The sequence below is a fragment of the Kogia breviceps genome, chromosome 6 (genome assembly GCF_026419965.1).
Source record: "Kogia breviceps isolate mKogBre1 chromosome 6, mKogBre1 haplotype 1, whole genome shotgun sequence".
Classification (NCBI taxonomy): Eukaryota; Metazoa; Chordata; class Mammalia; order Artiodactyla; family Physeteridae; genus Kogia; species Kogia breviceps.
This window is the reverse complement of record NC_081315.1, coordinates 146,476,238-146,499,408: the sequence shown is the minus strand read 5'-3', so window position 1 is coordinate 146,499,408 and position 23,171 is coordinate 146,476,238. Positions and strand designations below refer to the sequence as shown.

At 58.4% G+C, this 23,171-nt stretch overlaps 1 protein-coding gene across 7 annotated transcripts in view; it reads left to right on the top strand.

Annotated features, from left to right (window-relative positions):
* UVSSA (UV stimulated scaffold protein A) overlaps positions 1-20,857 on the top strand; it is a 28,031-nt gene extending 7,174 nt beyond the window's left edge. For all 7 annotated transcript variants that reach the window (XM_067036848.1, XM_067036844.1, XM_067036845.1 and 4 more), the window contains 8 exons: positions 78-206; positions 7,839-7,950; positions 12,913-13,057; positions 13,466-13,591; positions 14,321-14,504; positions 14,930-15,041; positions 17,582-17,747; positions 18,785-20,857. In XM_067036848.1, coding sequence (XP_066892949.1) covers positions 78-206; positions 7,839-7,950; positions 12,913-13,057; positions 13,466-13,591; positions 14,321-14,504; positions 14,930-15,041; positions 17,582-17,747; positions 18,785-18,878 — 1,068 coding nt within the window. In that variant the 3' untranslated portion in view covers positions 18,879-20,857. The remainder of the gene's footprint in view (positions 1-77; positions 207-7,838; positions 7,951-12,912; positions 13,058-13,465; positions 13,592-14,320; positions 14,505-14,929; positions 15,042-17,581; positions 17,748-18,784) is intronic.
* Positions 20,858-23,171: the final 2,314 nt, after the last annotated feature.

Genomic DNA, 23,171 nt, shown 5'->3' with positions numbered 1-23,171 from the left:
AGCAGGTGCCAGGGTGACCCCGGGGGAGGGAGGGAGGGGGGTTGCCCGGCCTGCTGAGCGATTCCCCGTCCTCGCAGCTGTTCACCCGCGCAGGGACGCACGGCGGGCACTTGGAGGGTGCCATCGAGCTGAAGGCCGAGCTGGAAACTGCCCTGAGGCGATCTCGGGAGCTGAATGTCATGCCCAAGGAGGGCTGCAGGAGGGAGGTGAGTGCCGCCGGCCTGTCCGCCCGTGAGGACAGCTAGGGGACCTTCCTCTGATACCAGCTCGGCCTCCTAAGCAAGCAGGCGTCCCTGGGGCCCCAGAGTTGCCCCTTCTCCTCCTCCCTGGGAACCGACTTCCCCGAGCGGGAGCCCTGGACTGAGAGCACCAGAGGCTACAGCCAGGCCCTCGCCACACGCGGAGGGACTGGGACCGGGTCTCGGCAGAGGGCGAGGGAGGTGGGCTGGGCGGCGGGCGGGAGGAAGGCTCTAGCTGGGGAGGGGGCTCCCAGGGCCCAGGCAGGGATGTGCGAGAGGCGGCCTTGCTGAGACTAGGCTGCCTCCCGGCCCGAGCACCTAGTAGGCCCCTTCCCGTGAACTCGGTAGCAACTTCTAGCACTGGGCGTTTCTCCTGTCTGTGCGCTGGAGCCGAGGGTGGTTGCAGGACACGGAAAACCAGGATGTCTCTTACGCACAGAGCAGTGTCCCAGTCTAGGGTGGCCAAGTGGGGTGGATGTGGGGACTGGTGCCCAGTTTCAGGAGGGTGCTCGAGGCCTGCCATCTGCTGGGCATACGGTGCCGCCTCCCAGGTGCCACGTGGTTCGGGAGCGGGGAGCTGATCTTCAATGGCTGTGTCCCCAGCAAGGCTTGTGGGGCGGGGGCAGGCGTGTGGCCCTGGTCCAGGGGCCCTGGGGACTGGGCAGGGGTAAAACCACCTGCTCCCAGATACCAGGCCCCCGTGCGGTGACCCCGAGCCTCAGAGGTGGTGGCGTCCAGGCCCCCTCCTGTGGGCTTGCACCAGGAGCTGCACCTTCGTGCCTGAAAGGGACCGAGAGAGCTGGGTCCTCCGAGGGTGTCCCAGGGGGCTGGGGGGGGGCGGGGAGCTACTACAGCTGGAGGGTGTGGTGGTGGGGAGGTGACAGCCACAGCTATATGTCGTCAGCGATCAGAGAGCCAAGAAGCCTCTGGTCAGAACCAAAAAGAAAAGAGGCAGCAGAGTGCACTGCGCCCCAGGGACACCCAGAGCCCCAGCCCCACAGGGTTGAGCTGTGGCACCTGAAGGGGGAGAAGGGCGGGGGCGGGGCAGGTCCCTCCCCCGGCCTCCTCTCCGTTTCCTGAGGAAGCCCTGGGGTGGGGAGAGTGCTGTTCCTTGCTGAGGAAAGGGTCAAGTTTGGAGTCCCTCAGACTTAGAGGGCAGAGTGGCCAGCCCCCTGGGCCTTGGTGCCTCGTCCTTGCCCCCAGGGGCCCGCAGGGACGGGCCCTGCGAGAGTTTCTGAGAGTCTTCCCAGCCGAGCGCTGTCCCCCGCCCTCCTCTTTGCCGGTGTGCAGCCCCCGGGGGCCGGCAGAGGGCGATCTTGACCTCCTCCCGAGACACGCGGGCACGAGGCCTGGTCGTCAGCCGGCGCCTGGCCCTGCTTCCGCAGCCGCTAGGGCTTTGCTTGGTGCATGGCTGAACAGGAGATAAGTTAGTTCTGTGAATTTTGACTGAGATACTTGTTTCACGATGAGAAAAGGTGCTTTCTGGGCCCTGGGGAGGCATTGGTCTGGTGCGTGCGTCCTCTCGGGTCTGGGGGGTGTGTTTCTGAGCCCCAGCAGCCTCCCGGTGCAGCGTCAGGGTGGAAGGCCGGGCCGAGAGCAGTTGAGGGGGTGGATCAGGGGTTGGCACCGTGGGCCCCCTTCACAGGCACCTGAGACCAGCCTGTCTTGCTTGAAGGCTGCCTTTCCCTCACCGTGCCTGGCGGGGCTGGGGCAGCTCCCTCCTTTTCCGAGCAGTAGGCGTCCTGGAGCAGCCAGGGCTTTGGGGGAGAGCCTCAAGGAGAGACCGGGCAGCGCAGGCTGGTCCCTCCGGGTCTGGGGCCAGCCAGCACTGCCCGGGTCGGCAAGACTCGGAGCCCAGAACTGGTAGCAGAACCTTCCAGATATCTTGACATGGCTCCCTTGAGGGCTACTAGGTGAGGCCAGCTGCTGGGAGTGAGCCCTGAGTGGCCCACTGGGTCTGGTTCCAGCTTGAGCATCAACGCATCCTTGACTGTGGCCGGGTAGCCCCAAAGCCTGGGCGGCACGTGACGACACAGTCAGGTCAGAGTGCACTCTGTACAGGGAGGCGGCTGAGGGCACGAGCTGGGGTGGCCGGGGTCTGTCGGGGTGGGCGCGTCGTTGGGTGTGGGAGTGGCGCTGCCCTGTCAGCCTCCTGCAGGAGTTGACTCCAAAGGCCCTGCATCCTTGGAGATCGTGCTTGCTTGTTCACTAGCAGTGGCGGCGGGCCTGTTGATGGAGTGATTGGGGCTTGGTCGCTGAGTGGCAGCGCCCCGCTCGCTCGGGCAGCCTGCTTCCCAGAATAGACGCGGCTGCGGTATCTGCACATCTGCGCCCTCTCCGTGCGGCCCAGCGGTGATTAGAATTACGGACCAGTGTTTTCTCCCTCGCCTGTTTTCACATAAAATGTCCAGGGCTTAAATCCTTTGCCTGGTGTTTCCCCACTTAGCATGAGCTGAGCTGGGAGCGTGTGGTTAAATATTTGAGAATTTTAACAAACGTGGAAGAGACCGAAGCTGATGTGAAGGTCGTGCTGAAGCCTAGACGATGGCTCCGACCGTGGAAGTTGTGGGTCGTGCAGGGGCTTCTGGGCAGCCTGACTGCAGCCAGGCCAAGGGCCTTTTTTTCAGATTTCCTGTTTCATCTGTGTGTTGCCGTATTGTTTTCCTTTTGATGCAGACATTCCGTCTTTAAAGAATCCTTAAACCAGTTTAAATACGTTTAACCGTTTGTTTTATAGAGTGTTTGTCCCAGTTCCTTGTGGAAGCAGGCCGGGGATAAATCTTAACTAGATCGATACGGAGCATCGTTTGGTAGATTTAGTTTCCAGTTCTGTTGCTAGAGGAGAGGTCTAATAATCCGTGGCTGCTACATCCCTTAAACTGATAAAAATCCTTTGAAAACTTTTAAATTGCCTGCTGTTTAACTATGTAGCTACGATCACCACTTAACTTTGTATTGTGTAATTAACAAAATATTAATCTTCCCCCAGCCAGTAAGTCAGAAAAAAAATAATCCAAGCATCAGTCTGTTTAAGCTGTGGACAGTGTGGGTGTCTTCTCAGTTGTCGGGTTTCTCGCTTCCACGGCTGGAATGCCCGCGCGGATGCTCTCGTTCTCACCCATTGGTGGTCTGAGGTGGCAGCCACAGGGTTTTAACTCAGACACGCCCCCTCTCATTGCAAAAGTGGAGATCGCTCCTCTTAACTCTGGGTGAGGTTTTCTTCCTGTTGGTCGCCCAGGCCGGTGCGCGGGCCGAGGCCAGGCTGCTGTCACGGCTATGCTGTGCGCTGGAGGCATTTCTCTGCTGCAGGAGCTGAGTGCTGGCTTCCTGTAGGTGAAAAGGAAGGAGCAGGGAACAAGCGCGTCGGGCGCCCCTGGGAAGCAGGGGAACTAAATCAGCAGGCAGTCAGGACCTTGTGTTTGGCAGGGCCAGTAAACAACCTTTCTGGTGACGCGCCCTCTCCATCACCACTGCGCTGAAGGCTGCTGCTGCGTGAGGGCTGGAGCCGGGAGAGGACCGGGACTGGGAGTGTGTTAGCTTTGTGGGGGAGGGGGGGCGGGGTCAGCTGTCTCTACCCGAAGCCCCTGCGCCCTCTGTGCCCTGCAGCCCATCCCCCCAGCACCCTCCAGGGTGGCCGCCGTCTTCCAAACACTTTTCACATGCGGTCCCGTTAATTCCCAAATCAGCCCTGTGCGGTGGATTCCATCTTCACCGTCCTCTTACAGGTGGGAAGACTGAGTCTAGGCGGAGCCGCCTGGGTCTTCTCACCAAGGCCCACGCGGCACAGCAAGCACCTCGCTCCGGGAGGAGAGCGAGCGTCAGGGCTGCGTCAGGGCGCCCGGGAGGAGAGCGCTGCCCCTCTGGACGAGGAACAGACTCAGGCCACCTGGCCTCGGCTTGGAAGTGGATGTCCAGGGGTTTGGTGGCCTCCTTGCGCTCCCCCAGCAGGCTGGCCGAGGTGCCAGAGCAGCTCCCAGGGCTCGGCCGCGTGGGAGCGGGTGAGAGAGGGACAGTTCCATCTGACTGGCGGCTCTCAGGCCCCCGTGCAGGGGGTGAGCGCACGCTCCCCGCCCCGCCCACCTCCTGTTCCCGGCCCGTGGTGCACGCCGCGCCCCGCCCTCTGTCTTCCGAGGTGCGCCCCGGCAGTGGGGAGGATGCACGTGAGGTACTGGCCCGGCTGGGCAATTTGCACCGCGTCCAGGGAGGGCATTAGCATATAAATAGCAGATGTGATGACGACCATCACAGCTGAGCACGTTTAATTTTTAGTTTATAAGATAGAATGGGGTTTTAAATGCGTTGCCATCAAGCCGCGGAGACAAATGCAGCTTGGAGCTCACTTGTCTGACGAGGCCTTACATCATTTTTTTTTTTTAAAAAAAGGGAAACACACACATGAAACTGAACAAAAGTGATTTCTTGGGTGAAAAGTAATGGAGATGGCGCCCCGAGTTAATTAGATCGCACAAAATTTATTTAATGGTCCAGCTGTATCTCGGGCGTGCCTTGGGCGGGCAGACCTGGGAGGTGGCTTTTCTCATCTTTCTCGAGTAATTAGCAACCTGCTGCCCTACTTCTGTAAACAGATTGCATTGTATATCTTAGCTGTTTATATTGCTTGTTTAATTATGATCACGGAGCCTCATTTTTCTAAATCCTTTTAACTGTGGGCGAGAATCACTTTGTGTGAAACCAGAGGAAAGCCCAGGGCATCCTCCACACCTCCCTGCGGCCTTGGGAGGGTTCAGTCTGCGGCCTGGCCCTCACCCAGACCATTGACCGCAGGGCTGGGACCGCCTGCCTGGGCCTCTGAGGCCCTGGGACTTGACCTGTTTGGGAGGGTGGGCGCACCCCTGGGGGCGACCTGGCGTGGCCTCCTGGCCCCCAGACGAGGGCGGGCTGCTCTCTCAAGCATGCCTGGTGGTCTGTCTTCCCGATTGGGAAGCTCAGCTCCCAGCGAACTGCTCTTGAGAACCACTGGCGAGTCTGGCCCTGTTTTGAAGGCCACCAACCCTCAACCGATTCCTCCGTAGGGCGTGACCTCCTCCCAGGATCCTCGGGCCTCTCCTCGCCCCTACTCTGCCCGTAGTGCCTCTGCCCACACCCAGTGTGGCGTCTGACCTGATCTTGAGGGCAGGTTGCCACCGCGACTGCCTGGGACCCCTGGGCCGGCCCCTCGAGCACAGTGGATGCTTTCTCGTGGGCCTCGGTGTCCCCAGCCACGTGCTTTTCGGAGGCCTGGAGAGGACTGTCCAGCCTGCGGGCAGGGGCTTTCCTTCCTCTGAACAGGCCCTTGGCCCCGCGTGTTCCGGCCTCAGGGATCGTGCCTCGGGACATCTGCACTGCTGTTCTCCCGTGCGGGTGGTGTGCCCAGAGCCGGACGCAGAAGGTCCCGCTGTGTGCTCAGGACATCAGAGCCCAGCCCAGCCCGTGTGAGCTAGAACTCGAGAATGGGTTCATTCAAGCTTGAGTTCAGTATCAGCAGCGAAGCCCCTGCTTCCTTCTGCAGGGCCATGGTTTGAGGGTCACCCCAGCTACCACGGGGTTTAGGACCCGAGCGTGGCAGCGATGGCCAAGGTAGGTCTCGTACGAGGGCCCCAGGGCCGCTCACGGCAAAGCTGTGCCCGAGGACCTGGCCGGGGGCCAGAAGGAGTCAGCTCTGTAGGGCTAGATGATCTTCCTGTGTGCCGTACAGCTTCATGGCCTCTCCGGTGAGAACTTAAGAACAGAGGGAGCCAGGGCTTCGTGTTTAATCACAGGGATAAACAACTTTAGTTGGGGAGAAAGAAGGTATAATTCCTAATAGTTAGCTAAGCAGCTAATTATTTTTTAGGAAATGAAAATTTAATAAAAGTTTCAGGTGAAATTCAAGGGTGTGAGCAATAAACATAATATTTTATGAAAATGAGCCCCATATTTAAAGTCTGGCACTACGTGTTATGCATTGTAGCACCCGGTCCACATCTACCTTTTAGAAAATTAAAACGCATAAATTCTGTTTAGTGTTTGATACGCACTGCACTAGCCGGGACCGTAATGCCCTAAAACCTTGGGCTGCTTTCCACCTTTCATAAATTCCTGGGTAGATTCTATACGAAAATAATTTTCAGGTCCGCGGCTCATTGTTATTCAAACGTGATTGATGGTCGTCATTTTGCTCAGCTCTGGAGTTAAGTGCCCCTGTCATTTCCAAAGAGTGTAATTGGGACGTTTCACAGGTCAGCGGCGGAGACAGGCTTCCCTTTTGATCAGTGTTAGACCGATAACAAAAATTACAGTTTCCAGTGATTAATGTCTCCACGCTTCCCAGACGCACGCCGCCGGTTGTGCCCAAGCTCAGTGCATCTGCATCTGGTGAGGCCTCCCGGGCAGCTCCTCCATGGATTCCGGGTCCGCAGGGCGTGGGGCGTCCCGGGCCTGGCAGTGCCAAGGGCAGCTGCGGCCTGGCTGGCCTCCTGCCCTGGGGGTCGGCGGGCCGGGCCCTCCATCCTTCTTCCGGCGTGCCTGTGTGCCCCTGAGGCGTTGCCGGCGAGGTGGGCTCTGGAGGGGAGGGCAAGTCTGATGGATACAACCATCGGTTGCTGTCACCCCGACAGCGGGCTAGCTCTCTGGACGTTTCCTTCGGGTGGGCCTGGGGGCAGCAGCCCCTCCTGGCCTGAGAGGCTGGAGGCAGGCAGCGCGCCCCCAGTGTTTCAGGATGGCGCTGGCAGTGGGGCCGGGCTTCTGGGCGCCTCTCTGCCGTGATCCTCTCGGGAAGGACAGGCCCCCACGCCCTGTCCTGGAGTGCCGGGAGCCGTTGAGGATGGGTGAGGGAGAAGGGGAGCAGGAGGCTGCTCTGGCCGCGGAGGGGCTGTGCCTCCGGGTCAGAGCAGCATGGGCTGCCAACACCTCATTCGTGCTGCACTTGGCCCCAGCACATTGGCATGTGTGCGAGGCCCTCAGTGGTCCTGCTTCTTGGAGGGCCCTCTGGTCCCCACAAGGTGAGCCCTCCATGCTCAGTGTCCCCGCCGCTCCTACCCAGCCGGGCACTGCCCAGGAGGGGGTGGGGGCAGACGTGGAGGGGACGGGTCTTGAAAAGAACGCTCTGGGTGGTTCTTGGGTCCCTGGGCTTGAGGGATGGGCGGGCTCCAGGCACAGCACAGTGACCCTGCCTCGCAGAGCAGGCGGGGAGGTTGGCCTTGTCCAGAGGAAGCTTCCTCTTCGGTGGTTTTTTAACAAGCCGTCTTGAGGGTAGAGTATTCCAGAAGTGCTGTGGTCACGCCGGCACCACTGGACGCACAGGTGGGGAGCTAGTAGGATGAGGTGCTTTGGCCTGGCTGGGGCTGGATGGAGGGCCATCATCCAGGCCCTGCCTGTGCGGGTGAGACCTGCCGCTCGGGGCTCTGGGGGCTGCAGCAGTGCCCGTCCGTGCGTTTCCGAGGGCCGTCCGGTGGAGGAGCACGTGCAGCTCGTGTGGTTTAGGGACGAGAGCAGACCTCAGACACGGCCGTCACGGTCAACGCTAAACCCCAACCTGGAGAAAGTCCACAGAAGTAGGACTGGGGTTGTTCAGATCTCCGCCTGCGGCGTCCACTCACAAGTCTGGGGGTGTTTCCACAGGCGGCAGCCCCGGGGGACAGTGACGAGGACGAGGACGACGAGGACTTTGTGGAGGTCCCGGAGAAGGAAGGGTACGAGGCCTGCGTCCCTGAGCACCTGCAGCCTGAGTGTGGTAAGGGGCCAGGAGGAGGTCCCACTCGGGACGCTGCCCTTCGGGGCAGACCGCACGTCCGACCTGGGGCCCGCCAAGCAGGGCGCTGGCCGTGGTAGGCACCCCGAGTCTATGCCACTGGGTCCCGAGGTACCCTGCGGAGCTGCTTTCGTGGCAAACCACGTGATGCTCATTTCCTGATTGGGGCGCTCACTGGCCTGGGCCCCTCCCCGAGGCCCGCCCCGGCTTCCCGCTGTCCACTTGGTCGGCAGGCCCTGCTGCCAGTTCCTGTGGGGGCGGCCAGGCTGTCCACACACGGAGGCCCCCGACCCACCCCACAGGCCCATGCTGACCCCCCCGCCCTGCAGCTTCAGGCCCCACCACGGTGAGGCCTGCTTGGGGTCACAGAAGTCTCAGCTGTCGGGAGCGAGTCCAGGGTTGGAAGGGCACCCTCAGAGCAGAGAGCGCCTCCTGGGCTTGCGGGGGGGTGTTGGGGGCACGCGGTGTGGTTCCCGCTGCGGTAGAGCCCTTTGGGCTGGGAGGGAGTCGGGGGGAGGCCACCGCCTCTGTGGGTGGGGGGCAAGCGCCCCACATTCTCTGGGCTCTCCGGCTGCCTAGTCTCCATTCCTCAGGGGTGTCACAGGTCAGGCGGTGTCCTCCTTCCCGTTGATGGAGTCACAGCCTGACACCTGGCCCAGGAGCAATGACACACCTTGAGAAGGCCTGCTACCCGCGACCTGTCTTTCCCATGTAGCATTCTTTTGTTTTCCAAAAGGTCTCCAAAAGCCTTGTCTGCACAGGAGGCACCTCTTGTCCAGAGGAAGCTAATAAAACCAAGATCGCGTGTGGGTTTGTGGCGAAGTGGACAAGTAGATTTGAATCGGAGTGTGTGAAATGAGATGTGAATTTGTTAGTTGAGACGCGCAGGCAGTTGGAGCGTGAGGACGTGACCCGTTAGGCGCGTCACACCCAGTTACCACACCAGCTTCACGGCCCTCCAGCGTTTGGGTTCTGCCGTCTGCGCCACGTGACCCTCCCTGGGCGCCTGAGGGTGCAGCCTCCGCCCGCCTCCTGCCAGGGGTGCTGGAGGCCCTGGGGTGCCCTGACTGCCCTCCCAGGTCTCCCCTGGCCGCCCGCCTCGAGGGAGCTCCAGCCCCGCCAGGAGGCTCCCAGGTCACCAGGCACCACTGTGGGTGACCACCTCCAGGTGTCACCGACCCACTGCTTGTCTTCCCAGTGGGGCCCCAGGTGTGACAGAGCGGAGCCGAGCCATCCCCTGGTTGTTCGTGGGCCAGGCAGCCTGGCAGCCCTCGCATGACAGGACCTGCTGAGCTTCGGGTCTGTCCTGCGGCAGCGGGGGGCTGGGTGCCGTCCCCCCCTTTCCTGGAGGGGTTTGGGGCCCGGTCAGGAGCGCAGAGCTCGGGGCCGCGAGGCCACTGCGGGAAGTGCTGGGCGTGCCAGTTCGTAACTGTAGTTGATAGTCCGTCACTGGTTTCTCAGTTAAACTCGGGTCACTGCAGTAGATTCGGTCTAAATCCACAGCTGAGGAGGCGGGTGCCCGCTTTCTTTCTTTCTCTGAATTTTCACTGAGGGGCGTTTATCTTCCCGTTAATCCCACCATTTCTGTCAGGACGTAATCTCTTTCTGAAATTTACATTTTAATTACAAGGCCAGCTGAACTAGGTAAAATCAATAGTGTCAGGCTTGCAGCGAACTCCACGTGGAGCCCCCGCCGCCCGCTGCTCCGTTTCCTGCCATCGATCCTGCCTGCCCCATCTGCTTTAGCGCTGCACGCACGGAGGTGCCACTTGGTCCGTTTAAACCAGCCCAGGGGGTTTTGGCGTTCTCATGATTCTCCCTCAGAGCCGTGGAGCGCCGAGGGAGCAGATTTGAGCTGAGATCTGTGTTTGAGGCAGACACCCCCGCGCGGGTGGGTGGGATGGGCGGGGTTCGCCGTGACCTGCGACCTCTGGTCTCCCGGAAAACACAGCACCCGGGAGCGGGGGACACGTCTGCTTTTCGGACTTTTACCTTAAAAGTGTGTCAGGGAGATTGATTTTCTACAGCAGTGTGAGAACGGTAGTGGTTTTTAGTGCTCTGAGTGTTTACCCTGCTTCAACACGCTCACCCATCTTTTTAATGGTTTAAAACAACAAGCCAATGAAAAATATGTTTCATTTTTGTAACTCCTAGGAATCCCCGTATCGCTCTCTGGGTTGCGATTGTAGCCACCTACATGAGTTCCACAGCGGCCACTTACCAGTCCTGCCTCCCCGTGTGCGCGCGTGCCCGTGTTGGGGTCTCTGCACCCGTTGGTGACGCTGTATTGTCGGCATCCCGAGCGGGGGCATCTGGAAGGCTTCGTGACTGGGCCCGGGATGTGTTGTTGACGGGGCCGGGTCCCCGCCAGCCTTCCGAGAGCACCCAGGCCTCAGAGCTCAGGGTGCTGCCGGGTGTCCAAGGCGGACCCTGCCACGCCAAGTGGCTCTGCCCCACGTCCTCCACTCTCAGCCACGGGCACCTGAGATGCAGGGATGGACCCCATACCCTCAGGGCCGTGCACAAACTTGGAGGGCGTCTGGAGCAGGCAGGGCAGGTGTTTTTCGTGAAGGGCCTGGGGTAAACGGTTTTGGATTTGTGGCGGTATGAGGCCTCTGTCGCAGCTACTCGCCCGCTATCATCTGCTAAAGCACCAGACCAGCACGCTGGCCGTGCACGCGGAGAGGCCGCGTGCAGACACCGGGAGGACTTGGCCGTGAGGTCTGCCCGCCCTGCTGCAGAGAGCCCGGAGCTGATGGCGGCCTGAGCTAGCCTTCCCAACCCGTCCTCTTCGCCCCTCTCCCCTCCCACCCCCTGCCACTTCCCCTTCCCCTTCCTCCCCCAGGAAGCACTTCCCCTGGCGTCCAGCTCTCAGTGCTGTGTCATTTCCTTTCTGGTTTCTCTCTCTACGCGGGGGATGTTCTCGAGTCCGTGCGCGTGGATGGAGGGATGGAGACGCACCATCAGGGAGGCCAGGCTCATGGCGTCGCGGGCAGCGCTTCGTGTCAGCGTTGGTGCTGCTCTGCTCCCGTGGCGGCCCTTTGGCCCCTGCAGCGGACTGCCTGGCTGTCGTGTCAGTTTTCCGTGTGTCCTGGGAAGGACTTCTCGGACGTGAGACCCCAGGGTGTCTGTCGTAGAAGCCTCGACCTCACTGACCCTTCGTTCACCCCCACTGGCCAGGGTCCGGCCGGAGCTCTCAGGGCGCTCGTGAGGCAGAGCCATGCACTTCCGTTACACCTTCACACACTCCTCTTCTTATGCAGCTTTTTGATGTAGAACCCAGTTTTTTTTGTGGTGACATCGGCTCAGCTTCCTTCTAGTTCCCGTTGGCATAGCAAGTGTCTTTTCATCCTTTTATTGTCTTTTATTTTTAGTCTCTGTTAACCTTTTGTTTTAAGTGGTTCTCGCCAAAGTGGTTAATGGCTGATTGTTTTTAACTTCATCCGTGTGTGTATTCGTTGACTTGAGTCCATTGAGTTACTACTGTGTTCTCAGCTGGGGTTACCAGCTTGCTGCACATCTGTTTGCCAGCCTTCCTCTTTAGTTTGCTGTTGTTGCTCCTGTTTTGTTTTTTTCTTTTCCTTGTCTTCTATTTGCTGGGTAAACTTCCTGCTGGTGTTGAAAGTGTTCGTCCAGTATAAATAAAATGATAAGAGTATTTTTGCTTCTGATGGTGACGCCTGCTCAGGAGAGTTGCACTCACACTTCCCCTTGCCATGCACCTCCCAGCGCGTCCCTGTCCCCACGTCCTGCACAAGATGGGGGACATGCTGGCTCCCGCTCACTCAGGCCCCCCAGCCTGGCACATTGGGTCATCCAGGTACTAACTTACTTCTGATGGTTGTGGGTACTCGGGTTTCGGGGGAGGTGGGAGTGAATCTTACCAAGTCATGTCTTGGCCTTTTGTCCCCATGTGTCCCACAAACCCTCCTGAACCTCCAGGTGGGGCTGTGTCCTTCACCTGCATGTTGAAACCTAGCATAGCTGGGTATAAAATTCCAAGTTTGACTGTTGTTTCCCAGACCTTACACTCACTGTTGTTTTAAAGACACTGGTGCCTGTGGGATGCTTATGGCTTCCGAAGGAAAGCTTCTCAGACTTTTCTGTTCATCTCTTGCATTCCTAAACATCCTTGTAAGTGACTTGCACCTTCTTCTTTCTGTCTCCTTCCTGACACTCAATGGCCCCTCGGTCTTGCTCTGATTCCAGGAAGATTGGGCTCTTTATTTCATCCGCTCCAGTTGCCTTTTCTCTTTCTGGGGTCCAGTAGTGAGGAAGTTGATGCCTGTGTGAATGCCCTTCACGTCTCTGACCAGAGAGAGCTGCCCATGGGTGTGCAGGCGCCCTCCTGTCCTTCAGCCCGGCCTGGAGTCATCCTCTCCTCTGCTTGCCTGCCGTCTTCGTCTTCCTGGCTCCCTCTTTGTGGGGCCCTGGTGCTCCAGCTCCTCTTTTTTTCTCACCTTCCAGATATTTTGTTTCTTGTTCACCTCTTTCTTGGCAGCGGTTCCCTGTCTGGAGGAGAGTTTGGGGAGGGAGGCGCTGCCCTCGCTCTCAGGATGGAGTGCCTCTGAGGTCCTAACCCACACCCTGCCCCGTGCCTCCTGGGCAGCCCCTGGCCCAGGTGCCCAACTGGGAGGGGCTGGCAGGGGTCAGGGACAGCCCGGGAATTGGCACAGGTGGGCCAGTGGGGCCCAGTAGTGTCAGAGAAGCTGCCCTGGGGACCTGGGCACGGACCCTGGCCTGCAGAGGTGGCCTGGTGGCCTTGCCGGTAAGATGCCGGCATTGGGGCCTCATCTGGCTGGCGGGGCAGGTGCTGTGCTGATGGAGGGTTCGGCTCCCTCACACGTGCTGTGCCATCACCGTGGGATGGGGACACGGTGCCCTCCAGGGGTCTGTCCAGGGTCATGGGGATGGTGGCCAAGAGCAGATACATTTCTGTCGCAGGGCTGGAGAAAGACCCGGCCACACTGGCCTCGCAGGCGAGGAAGAGGACGGGGAGCAGCGAGGAGGCCTGTGACCCCACCTCTGCGGCTGCCCAGCTGCATTGGCTGCAGCGCCACTTGCCCCCGGCCTCGCCCGCAAGCCCCAGGTGATGCCCGGACACCTGCCCTGCCCAGGCAGCCCCGCATATGCACCCCCGGCCGGGCAAGCGCCTGCCAACATCCATGCTGGGGCAGGGGCTGCAGGGGCCGGGGGTCCTCAGCGCTGGTGTGTAGGCCAGGCCTTGGGGGCGGGCCAAGGCTCTGGGGTTCAAGGGAGCGGGCATCGGGACACCCCTGGGCCCAGTGTGAGGACCGCAGATCTGAGGCCAGCTCCCCGTGTGGTCTTGGGATGGCCATTCTTTTGGTAGGGCTTCAGTGGCTGCCCTGGGTTCCAGGCCCGAGGTGGCAGAGGTCACGGCCCAGGTGTGACCGGGAGCTCCGGGGGGTGTGGAGAGGCAGGTGGCCGCGGCCAGCTCCCGGCAGTGCGTCACTGAATCCTCCTGTGCTGTCTGCAGGGCACCGCTGGGTCCAGAGGAGGCCGAGAGGCTGGCGGCAGAGCGGGCCCGGGCGCCCATCGTGCCCTTCGGGGTGGACCTGTGCTACTGGGGCCGAGAGGAGCCTACGGCCGGGAAGATCCTCAAGTGAGCGCGGGCGTCCCGTGGGTCCTGTGGGCCACCCAGCCTGCCCCGGCCTGGGCGCAGGGGACACAACCAACACAGGGCCCGGCTCTGCCGCCGCGCAGGCCCTCACGTGTCCCGCCGAGTGTGGCTCTCAGGCTCTCGTAGGCATGGTGCCCCGGGCTCGTACAGCCCTGCCCGGAGGCCTGTGGACCTTCTTTGAACCTCCCGTTACTCCCTGGGGGGATGTCCCCTGTTGTCCGCATCATGACAACATGATGGGCGGGCATCATGACAGACGGCCTGAAGGCTTGTCTGCCTAGGACTGGGGTCCGGCCCGGCCCATTGCTGCAGGCTCTCTGCCCAGGCCGTCGTCACAACCGCCCTCTGGTCCTCTGACTCGGATCTCTGCGGGCTGGGCCTGGGGCTCCGCAGAGAGCTTCCGGGAAGCCGCCCCCGTTGCTGCGCTGGACGCTTTCTCTCCAGAGCGGGCACGGGGTGGGGCGGGGACGGCAGATCTGTCCTTTATTAACCTCCATCAGGGAGCCCCTGCCCCGAGTCCAGGCCAGGCTAGGGCGGTGGGCCGCCAGGGTGGGGTGCCTGGCAGTGCCCCCGCCGTGGTAAGCGTCTCTGCTCATCCCGGATGGGCTCACAGGCCCAGGGGTGTCCCCTGCTCAGCCGCCCAGGCTGGCCTTGCTGCGGGTGCTGTGGTGGCCACCCCATGGTGGCGCTGAGCGTCCTGTCCATGTGCAGGTCCGACTCGGAGCACCGCTTCTGGAAGCCCTGCGAGGTGGAAGCGGAAGTAGAGAGCGCCGCTGTCTCTGAGTCTCTCCGGAGCCGCCAGATCACCTTTGCGGGGCGATTCGAGCCCGTGCAGCACCGGTGCCGTGCCCCCCGGCCCGACGGCCGGCTCTGCGAGCGCCAAGACCGCCTGAAGGTGAGGAGGGTGCGGGGCTGGGCAGTGGGATGGCGACCTCAGCCAGGCCAGGATGGGGCTGGAGGGGGCACTGGGCTCCAGCCTGCTGGTGCCAGGACCTTCCCCTGCGTGGGTGGTCTGACACGCGGGCACAGGGCTGAGTTGCTCTGCCCTGGCTGCTGCGTCCCCGCGCACGTGTGTCCTGAGCATGCTGTGTGCCGGGCCGGGGGTCCACTTAGGCAGCCCTGTGCGCCAGGCGGGGCTTTGGCCAGACTGACAGCAGATCTCCCTCCGCCGCCTGGCTCTGTCGCGGCTGCGCCCGAGGGCCCTTCTTTTGAGGGGTGTGTTAGCAGACGGTGGTGTGGGCTGGCCGTTCCCGAGAGCCGTGAAGGTAGGGATGGCTGGTGGCCCGCTCCGCCTCAGAAGTGCTCCGCTCTTTGCCTCAGTGCCCTTTCCACGGGAAGATCGTCCCAAGAGACGACGCGGGACAGCCCCTCCACCCGGAGGACAGGGCCCGCGGGCAGAAGCAGCGGCTGCAGAGGCCGGCGGGGCGCCCAGGTAGGTGGGGGGCGGGGTGGGGGCGGCACGGCGTGGGGGCGCCCTGGACCCCAGCAGCCTGCAGAGTGGCCCGTGGTTTCCGCGGGCGGTTGCCTGCCGCCTCCCGCTCAGTCATACCTCACAAGCATGGCCGGGACATACTGTCCTCGGGGCCAGCAGGACGCTGAGCGCCAGCCTGACGGCTCCTGGCGGGCGGCGTGGACACACCCACGGCCAGAGACCACCTTGTCATCGTTTGTTGGGGTTCTGGGTTCTTAAACCCGTTTTCAAGCAAATGGAAAAAGCGAGGCATGAGAAGTAAACTGGCTGAGCCCCAAGCTGCCACCAGGCCGCCAGCTGCCGCCCTCTGTCACCTGCTGTCTCGCAGAGCCGTGCACGAGGGGCCGGGCAGGAGGGCTGCGGCGTGTGTGGTGTGCGATTTGCATGCACGTGGACTGTGTGTGCGTGTGTGGGGGCAGGAGGTGAGGGTCCTGCCCGGTGGTCCCAGGCGTCCTTGCTGAGCCTCTGAGCCTGGGGCGCTCTCTTGGGGTCCTACCCAGGGCCCCCGTTTACCGGCCTGTAGGCCTGTTTCGTGCCAGAGAGGGGCTTTCGTGCCAAAGCCACCGAGATGCTCTCTGCCGTTCAGGGAGCTCATCTCATCCTGGCACCTGAGCTGGTGCTGTATTCTGGCACGAGCTGCGGGGTGGCGGCTGCCCGGCCCCCAGAGGCCCCTGAACAGCTGGGCAGGGTGGTGACCCGCAGAAGCAGCGTCCTTGGCAGGGCAGCACCCAGGTACACTTGGGGTGGGGGTGGGGGGCCCACCGGGGCGACCCTGACCCGTGTCGACATCCCGTGGTCTGTCGGGTCTGGGCTGGGGTCTGGAGGCTGTCCCGCCTTGGGCCCCTTTTCTTAAAAGAAAGGCCAGGCCCCCGGCGCGGAGCTCCCCGAGGCAGCAGGCGGCTGTGTCTGTAGGGGTGGTGCCAGTGTGGGGCTCAGCTGGGCCGTGTGTCCTCTTTAGCAGGGATTTCCCCTTTGTCACGAGGGACAAACGTTAGTTTTCAGCCTCACACCCAGGGTTGGTACCTGGAGCCCTGGAGGGCGGCGGGGAGCGGCCCTGACCCATTAATCCGCGGGCAAGGCCTTCCGTGGTGGCCCGCACTCGGGAGCAAATTAAGTGCCTATTTTTGTGTCAGCCCTGAAGAGTATCAGGTTCTGCAGCCCTCGGTGACTTGTTAACAACAGGTATCAGGCCGGGCCGCGGGCCAGCGCTGGCCAGTCAGATGTGAAATAGCATCTCTTTACTAACTACAGTATCGACCCCCGCCTCCCTCACACGCCGGGCAATTTTCTTTTCCCTGGCGCTAACCTCGGTGACAATGCGCGCGGAGCTCCAGGGCCCGTCAGCATGCAGGACGGCCGCGCGGCCCGGCTCTTATTGATTTCTTTCAAAGGCTTTTAAATTGCTCCTTCATTTTACTGAGATGCTCATTCCATCTCTACTGGGTGCCGGCGTTTTTCCGTTGTGTTTAAACAATTGCTCCATTCACCAGGTTCCTAAACTGTGACGCCTTCTCATTACTGGGAGATAAACTGTTTGGACGGTTTTCCTTAATCTTGGATTAATCGTTGCCGTATCTGGATTGTGCCGCCCCGTATTCCTTCACCTCAAAGATCAACTTGGGGAGGCCTCGCTATCTGTGTGGGCACGTGGCTTCTCCCCCCGCTGGACGTGCTCTGCTTGCCGCCCAGCCCCTCTGCCGCAGCCCCCGTGGGGCTCTTGTTTGCACGGTGGGCGCCATCGGGGTTTGGGGTGCCCAGCCCCCTTTTGCCAGCCAGGGCCTGGGTCCGTAGGTCTGGGCACGTTGGGGCGCTGTGCTGTCACACTCCTGACCAGGGCGGCCTTCCCGAGACAGCAGGGTAGATGGAGTCTCAGGGACCTCCACGCCACCGACCCAGCAGGAGACTGAGGCGGAAGTCGCTGCCAGGGCAGTGGTGGGTGGGGCTGGGACGCTGGCCTCTGACTCCGATGCCTGTGCCCGCTGCATTAGGAGCCCCTCATTTAGACGGTTAACGCTTCCCGTTTTGGCAGACAGGCACACTGACCTGTCTCTGTTGCAGCCGGGTCTGGTGAGACCAGGCCTTGGGCCTGGGCGATGTTTGTTTCCCCGCGGAGCACCGTCTTCTGACCTGAAGGGCCTGGGCTGTGGCGGGAGAAGCAGGGCCGCCTGCGTGAACCGACACCCTCATCGCTGGGGCCTGGGGCCAAGTTATCTTTGGACCAGTAAAGAGGCCGAGGCCACCCTGCTGTGCACACCCTCCGGCCAACAGCCGGGTCCAGAGACCACGCCTGGGTTCTGGCGGGGCACTGTCAGCCCCCTGGCCGCCAGCCTCGGTTGCCTTCCTGCCTAAGGGGTCAGTGGAGGCACCCACCTTGGCCTACGGGGGCCTTGCGCCCACTCCCCGGGCAGCCGGTGGCCCTCCCTGCCCCCGTGTCAGGGAGGGCTCGGGGCTCAGGTGAGGTCGGCGCCAGGAGTTTTCTGCAATGTCGGGTGTGTTTGCAGCCTGGCAGGACCCTGAGCTCATGAGGGACGTGGAGGCAGCCACTGGGGTGGATCTCGGCTCGTCCAGGCCTGGTGGGAAGGGCAGGCGACGGCGGTCTGGCCTCACCGACCTCAAGCGGCAGGCGGACACAGCGCGCGCACGCATTGCCAAGAAGGTCTTCGCCAAGTAAGAGCTCCGCGTGGGGTCCCGCCCTCCGCCCCAGGCCTGGTGTTGCTGGCGATGAGAGTGGAGAGGCCGCCAGCCCGCGCCCCTACTGCCTGCCCCCAACCCCGCCGCTCTGGCGGCCGGAGGCGCTCCTGGCGGCACTGCCAGGTGCCCTAGAAGGTGTGAGGGTGTCTGCGCCCAGGCCCCGTGGGCGCCGTCCACCCCGGGCAGAGGAGGTGGCACCAGGGCCCTGCCCGAGTCGGGTGAGCAGGAGGGCGGCTTCCTGAACACCCGCGCGGAGCCCCCACAGCTCCTCGCTGCTGGCCTGCCATGTGCGTCTGCATCCAGGGGAGGGCTCGGCCCGCGGGCTCTGGGCACGAGGCTGGCTCCCCGAGGCTCAGCCAGGGTTGATGGTGCCGTGGGTGCTGGTGCCCAGAGGAGCGGGGGCCGGGGGCATCCTCCGAGGGGCCGGGAACTGTGGCCGGAGCCTCTGTGATCTGTGAGGGAGGTCGTGCCTGACCCCTGGAGTGGTGCTCGTGTCCGGGCCTCCTCGCTGTCAGGCCCCAGCGGCTTCCTCCCAGGCACAGGCGCTACTTCGTCAGGGCAACCATGCTGGCCGCGAGACGTGCGTTCCTCGCCTGACGTCGAGCTCTGCACGGTGGGGCGAAAGCAAGCTGGGCTGAGTGGATCCAGCATGTCTTGACCGCCTCTGCCCATATGCTGCTTTCTGCCCGGTTGCTGGCAGGTTGCGCCCTTGTTGTGGGGTGCACCCTGGTGCTGGCAGGATTGGGGATCCTGGGAGCTGCCTTCAGGGCTCAGGGAGTGACGGGAGAGGTGCCAGGACGCGGCCAAGGCCACGTTCGGTGGCAGAGCCACTCAACTGGTGTTCGGCTCTGGGCGGGGAAGCTCTGGCTGTGTCCGAGCTGTGTCGCCCGTCCGTAGGGAGCGGATGGGCAGCCGGCCCAGGACCCGTGCCTGAGCCCGGCCAGGCTGCATTCAGCAGCCCGGAGCCCTGGCCGGTGCCTCCCTGATTACGTCTCGCTGTGCTTTCCCTGCAGGGCCGCTGTGCAGAGGGTGGTCACAGCCATGAACCAGATGGACCGGAAGAAGCATGAGAAGTTTGCAAACCAGTTTAACTATGCGCTGAATTAGAGCGCCAGGCCGGGTCCCCTCTGGTCGTCAGCTCCTCTTCTGCTGATGAGCTAGGATGGAAAGGCAGACCCGGTCTGGGCTGTAACAACAGCCACGATTATAGTGTGTATGTAACGTGAAGAAATGGTGCACTTTCTCCTTAAAGTGCCCCAGAGGTGTGGACTCGCCCCTGCTGGGGGGACCACGGCCATCGCTTACCGGTCTGACTGCCTAGTAGCCCGGGGTGAACTCGGGTAGCCGTGTCCACAGGTGGGCGTCTTGTACAGCCTGTGCCCTTTGTGGTGTGATTCAGGGTCGCTCAACGTCCAGGATGAGTGCGCAGCCTCCAGCCCTGCCCCCGGGCCTTCTCCTCCTCGGAGGAAAACCCACATTTCATGTTGACACGAAGGGGAGCCAGCTGTTTGCTCACGGCGTTTCCAGCTCACAGGCTGCTGCTGGCGGTTTCACATCAGAATGCAGGGAGCTACCTCACTCTTCCGTTTTTCTAAAAATCAACTTTATTGAGACATAGCTCACGTACCGTAACATTCACGCTTTTAAAGCGTACAGTTTGGTGACGTTAAATACACTCACAGTGTTGTACGATCTCTACCACTGTCTAGTTCCAGAACTTTTCATCACCCTGAAAGAAACCCTGCTCCCCCAGCCCCGGCCCCCTCTGCTCTCCTGTTCTGGATTTGTCTTTGCTGCACGTTTGCTGTGAGTGGAGTCGTAGCAGCCTGTGCCCCTTTGTGACTGGCCGCCTTCACTTAGCACAGCGTTGCCAGGGTGCTTCCCCGCTGGGGCCTCTGTCCGTGCTTCCTTCTTAGGACCGGGTGACTCACCACTGCATGGACACACTGCGCGCTTCGTTTATCCGTTCGTTGTGGACATCCGGCTTGTCTGCGCTTTGGGGTTATCATGGATGACGTTGCTGTGACCACTTGTGTACAGGTTTTTGCGTGGGCGAAGATTTTCATTCCTTTTGGGTTTATACCTAGAAGTGGAATGGCTGGGTCACGTGGTAGTAACTCTAACTTACTGATTGAATTGCCAAAACATTTTCCAAAGCAGCTGCACCGTTTTTCTGTCCCCACCAGCAGTGTAATTAGGCTTCTCGTTTCTCCATGTTCTTGCCAACATCTGCTTTTAATTTTAAGTCTTTTAAATTTTAGCCATCTTGGTGTGGAGTTGGTGTATCTTTGTGGTTTTGATTTGACTAATGATATTGAACATCTTTTCATGTGCTTATTGGACATTTGTATATTTTCTTTGGTGAAACATCTAGATCCTTTGCCTATTTTAAGTTGAATTGTTGTTTTGAGTTGTAAGAGTTCTTTATATATTCTGGATACTAGATCTTTATATGATTTGCAACTGTTTTCTCCCATTCTGTGTTTTCACTTTCTTGATCGTATTCTTTGAAACACAAAAATTATGAATTTTGATGATACCCAATATATCTATTTTTCCTTTTGTCACTTGTGATTTTGGTGTCATATCCAAGCAGCTGTTGCTTTACTCCAAGGTCATGAATATATACTCTTATGTTTTCTTCTAAGAGTTTTAAGATGTAGCTGTTCATTTTAGGTCTTTGGTCCATTTTGAGTTAATTATTTTTAATTTTATTTATCTTTTATTTATTTATTTTTGGCCGTGTTGGATCTTTGTTGCTGCACACGGGCTTTCTCTAGTTGCCGCGAGTGGGGACTGTTCTTCATTGCAGTGCGCAGGCTTCTCATTGTGGTGGCTTCTCGTTGCGGAGCACAGCACAGGCTCTAGCCGCGCGGGCTTCAGTAGTTGTGGCTCGCAGGCTCTAGAGCGTAGGCTCGGTAGTTGTGTCTCGCGGGCTCTAGAGTGCAGGCTCGGTAGCTGTAGCACACGGGCTTAGTTGTTCTGTGGCACGTGGCATGTGGCATCTTCCCGGACCAGGGCTCGAACCCATGTCCCCTGCATTGGCAGGCAGATTCTTAACCACTGCGCCACAGGGGAGCCCCATTTTGAGTGTTTTTTTTTTTTTTTTTTTTTTTTTTGCAGTATGCGGGCCTCTCACCACTGTGGCCTCTCCCATTGCAGAGTACAGGCTCCGGACGCACAAGCCCAGCGGCCATGGCTCACGGGCCCAGCCGCTCCGCGGCATGTGGGATCCTCCCAGACCAGGGCATGAACCTGTGTCCCTTGCACCGACAGGTGGACTCCCAACCACTGTGCCACCAGAGAAGCCCTTGAGTTAATTTTTTTGTCTGTGCTTCATTCGTGTGGATATTCAGTTTTCTCAGCATCATTTTCGAAAAGATTATTCTTTCTTCCATTGAATTGTGTGCACTTTTCTTGATCATCAATTGACAGTAAATGTGTGAATTTATTTCTGGACTCTCACTTCTATTCCCTTGACCTATATATATCCTATGCTACTGCTACAGTGTCTTGATTAATGTAGCTTTGTGGTAAGTTTCGAAATCCTCCAACTTTGTTCTTTTTAAACATTGTTTTGGCCATTCTGGGTCGTTTGCATTTCCAAACAAATTTTTGAGCCGCCTCACATGTCTGTCACTGTTGCTAGAAATAAAGAGTAATGGAATCTCAAAAATAAATGAATGAATGAATGAATTTGTGCCACCAAAAAAAAAGGGGGGGTGCATCTGAGATTTTAGGGATTGGGTCGACCCTAGAGATCACTTTGGAAAGTATAGCTGACCTTTGAAAAGCATGGGTTTGAACTACACGGGTCCACTTACACAAGGACTTTTTCAGCAGTAACTACCGCAGGGCCGCGTGAGCCGTGGCTGGTTGACTCCTTGGAGGAGAACCACAGACTCAGGGGCTGATGGTGCAGTTACACGTTGATTCTTGACTGCATGGAGGGTAGGCTCCCCTAAACCCTGAGATGTTCAAGGGCCAAGTGTAATGTCATTTTAATATTAAATTTTCTAATTAGTGAACTTAGAATATCTTTCCATTTATTTAGGTTTTCTTTATATTTTCTCCATGTTTTGTAGTTTTCAGTATACAAGTTTTACATTTATTTTGTTAAATTTATTCTTAAATGTTTTATTCTGTTTGATGTCATTGTAAATGCAGCTGTTCTCGAATTTAATTTTTGGATTGTTCATTGCTAATGCATAGAAATACAACTACTTTTTTATGTTGGTCTTATATCCTGAAACCTTGCTGAACTCACACATTAGTTCTAATAGTTGTATGTGTGTGTAAATTCCTTAGGATTTTCTATACACACTCTCATGTCATCTGCAAGAGAAAGTTGTATTTCTTTCTTTGCAATTTGGATTCCTTTTATTTCTTTGTCTTGCCTGGGTGCTCTGGCTAGAGCCTCAGTACAGTGCCAGATAGAATTGGAGAGAGCAGGAGACATCCTCTTCTTGTCCCTGATCTGAGAGGAAAAGCTTTCAGTCTTTTATCATTGAGTGTAATGGTAGCTGGGTTTTTTGTAGATGACCTTGTATCGGGTTGAGGAAGTTTCCTTATGTTCTTAGTTTGTTGAGTGTTTTTGTCGTGAAGGGAGTTGAATTTTTGTCAAATGCACTTTCTACATCTATTGAAATGATCGTGTGGTTTTGGTCCTTTATTCTTTTCGTATGGTGTGTTACATTAAGTGTTTTTCGTATGTTGAACCACACTTGCATTCATGGGATAAATCCCACTAGGTCAGTTTCAGTAGTCTGTATATTTCTAGGAATTTGTCCATCTCATCTAGGTTATTTGTTATCGTTTGTTGACATACAGTGGTTCATAGCATTACTCTATAGTCATTTTTATTTCTGTAAGGTTGATAGTAATGTCTCTTCTGTCATTCCTGATTTTAGAAATCTGAGTCTTCTCATTAATTTTCTTGGTTAGTCTAGCTAAAGGGTTATCAGTTTCACTAATCTCTTCAAAGTTGTTTTTCTCTATTATTTTTCATTTTTTACTTAATTTCCACTCTAATCTTTATTATTTCCATTGGGTTGCTTTGTGTTTAGTATTTTTCATTCTTTTTCTAGTTTCTTAAGTGGAAGTTTAGCTTATTGATTTGAGATCTGTCTTCTTTGTAACATAGGTGTTTACAGGTATACATTTTAATCTAAGCACTGCTTTAGCTTCATCCCATATGTTTTGGTATATTGTGTATCCATCTTTATTTATCTCAAAAGTATTTTCTAACTTCTCTTTTGATTTCTTATTTTACCCATTGTTTATTTAGGAGTTTGTCGTTTAATTTCCACATACTTGTGAATCTCCCAAATTTCCGTTATTTGATTTCTCATGTCATTCTGTGTAGCCAAAGAACACGTTTTTTGTGATTTCAATTTAAAA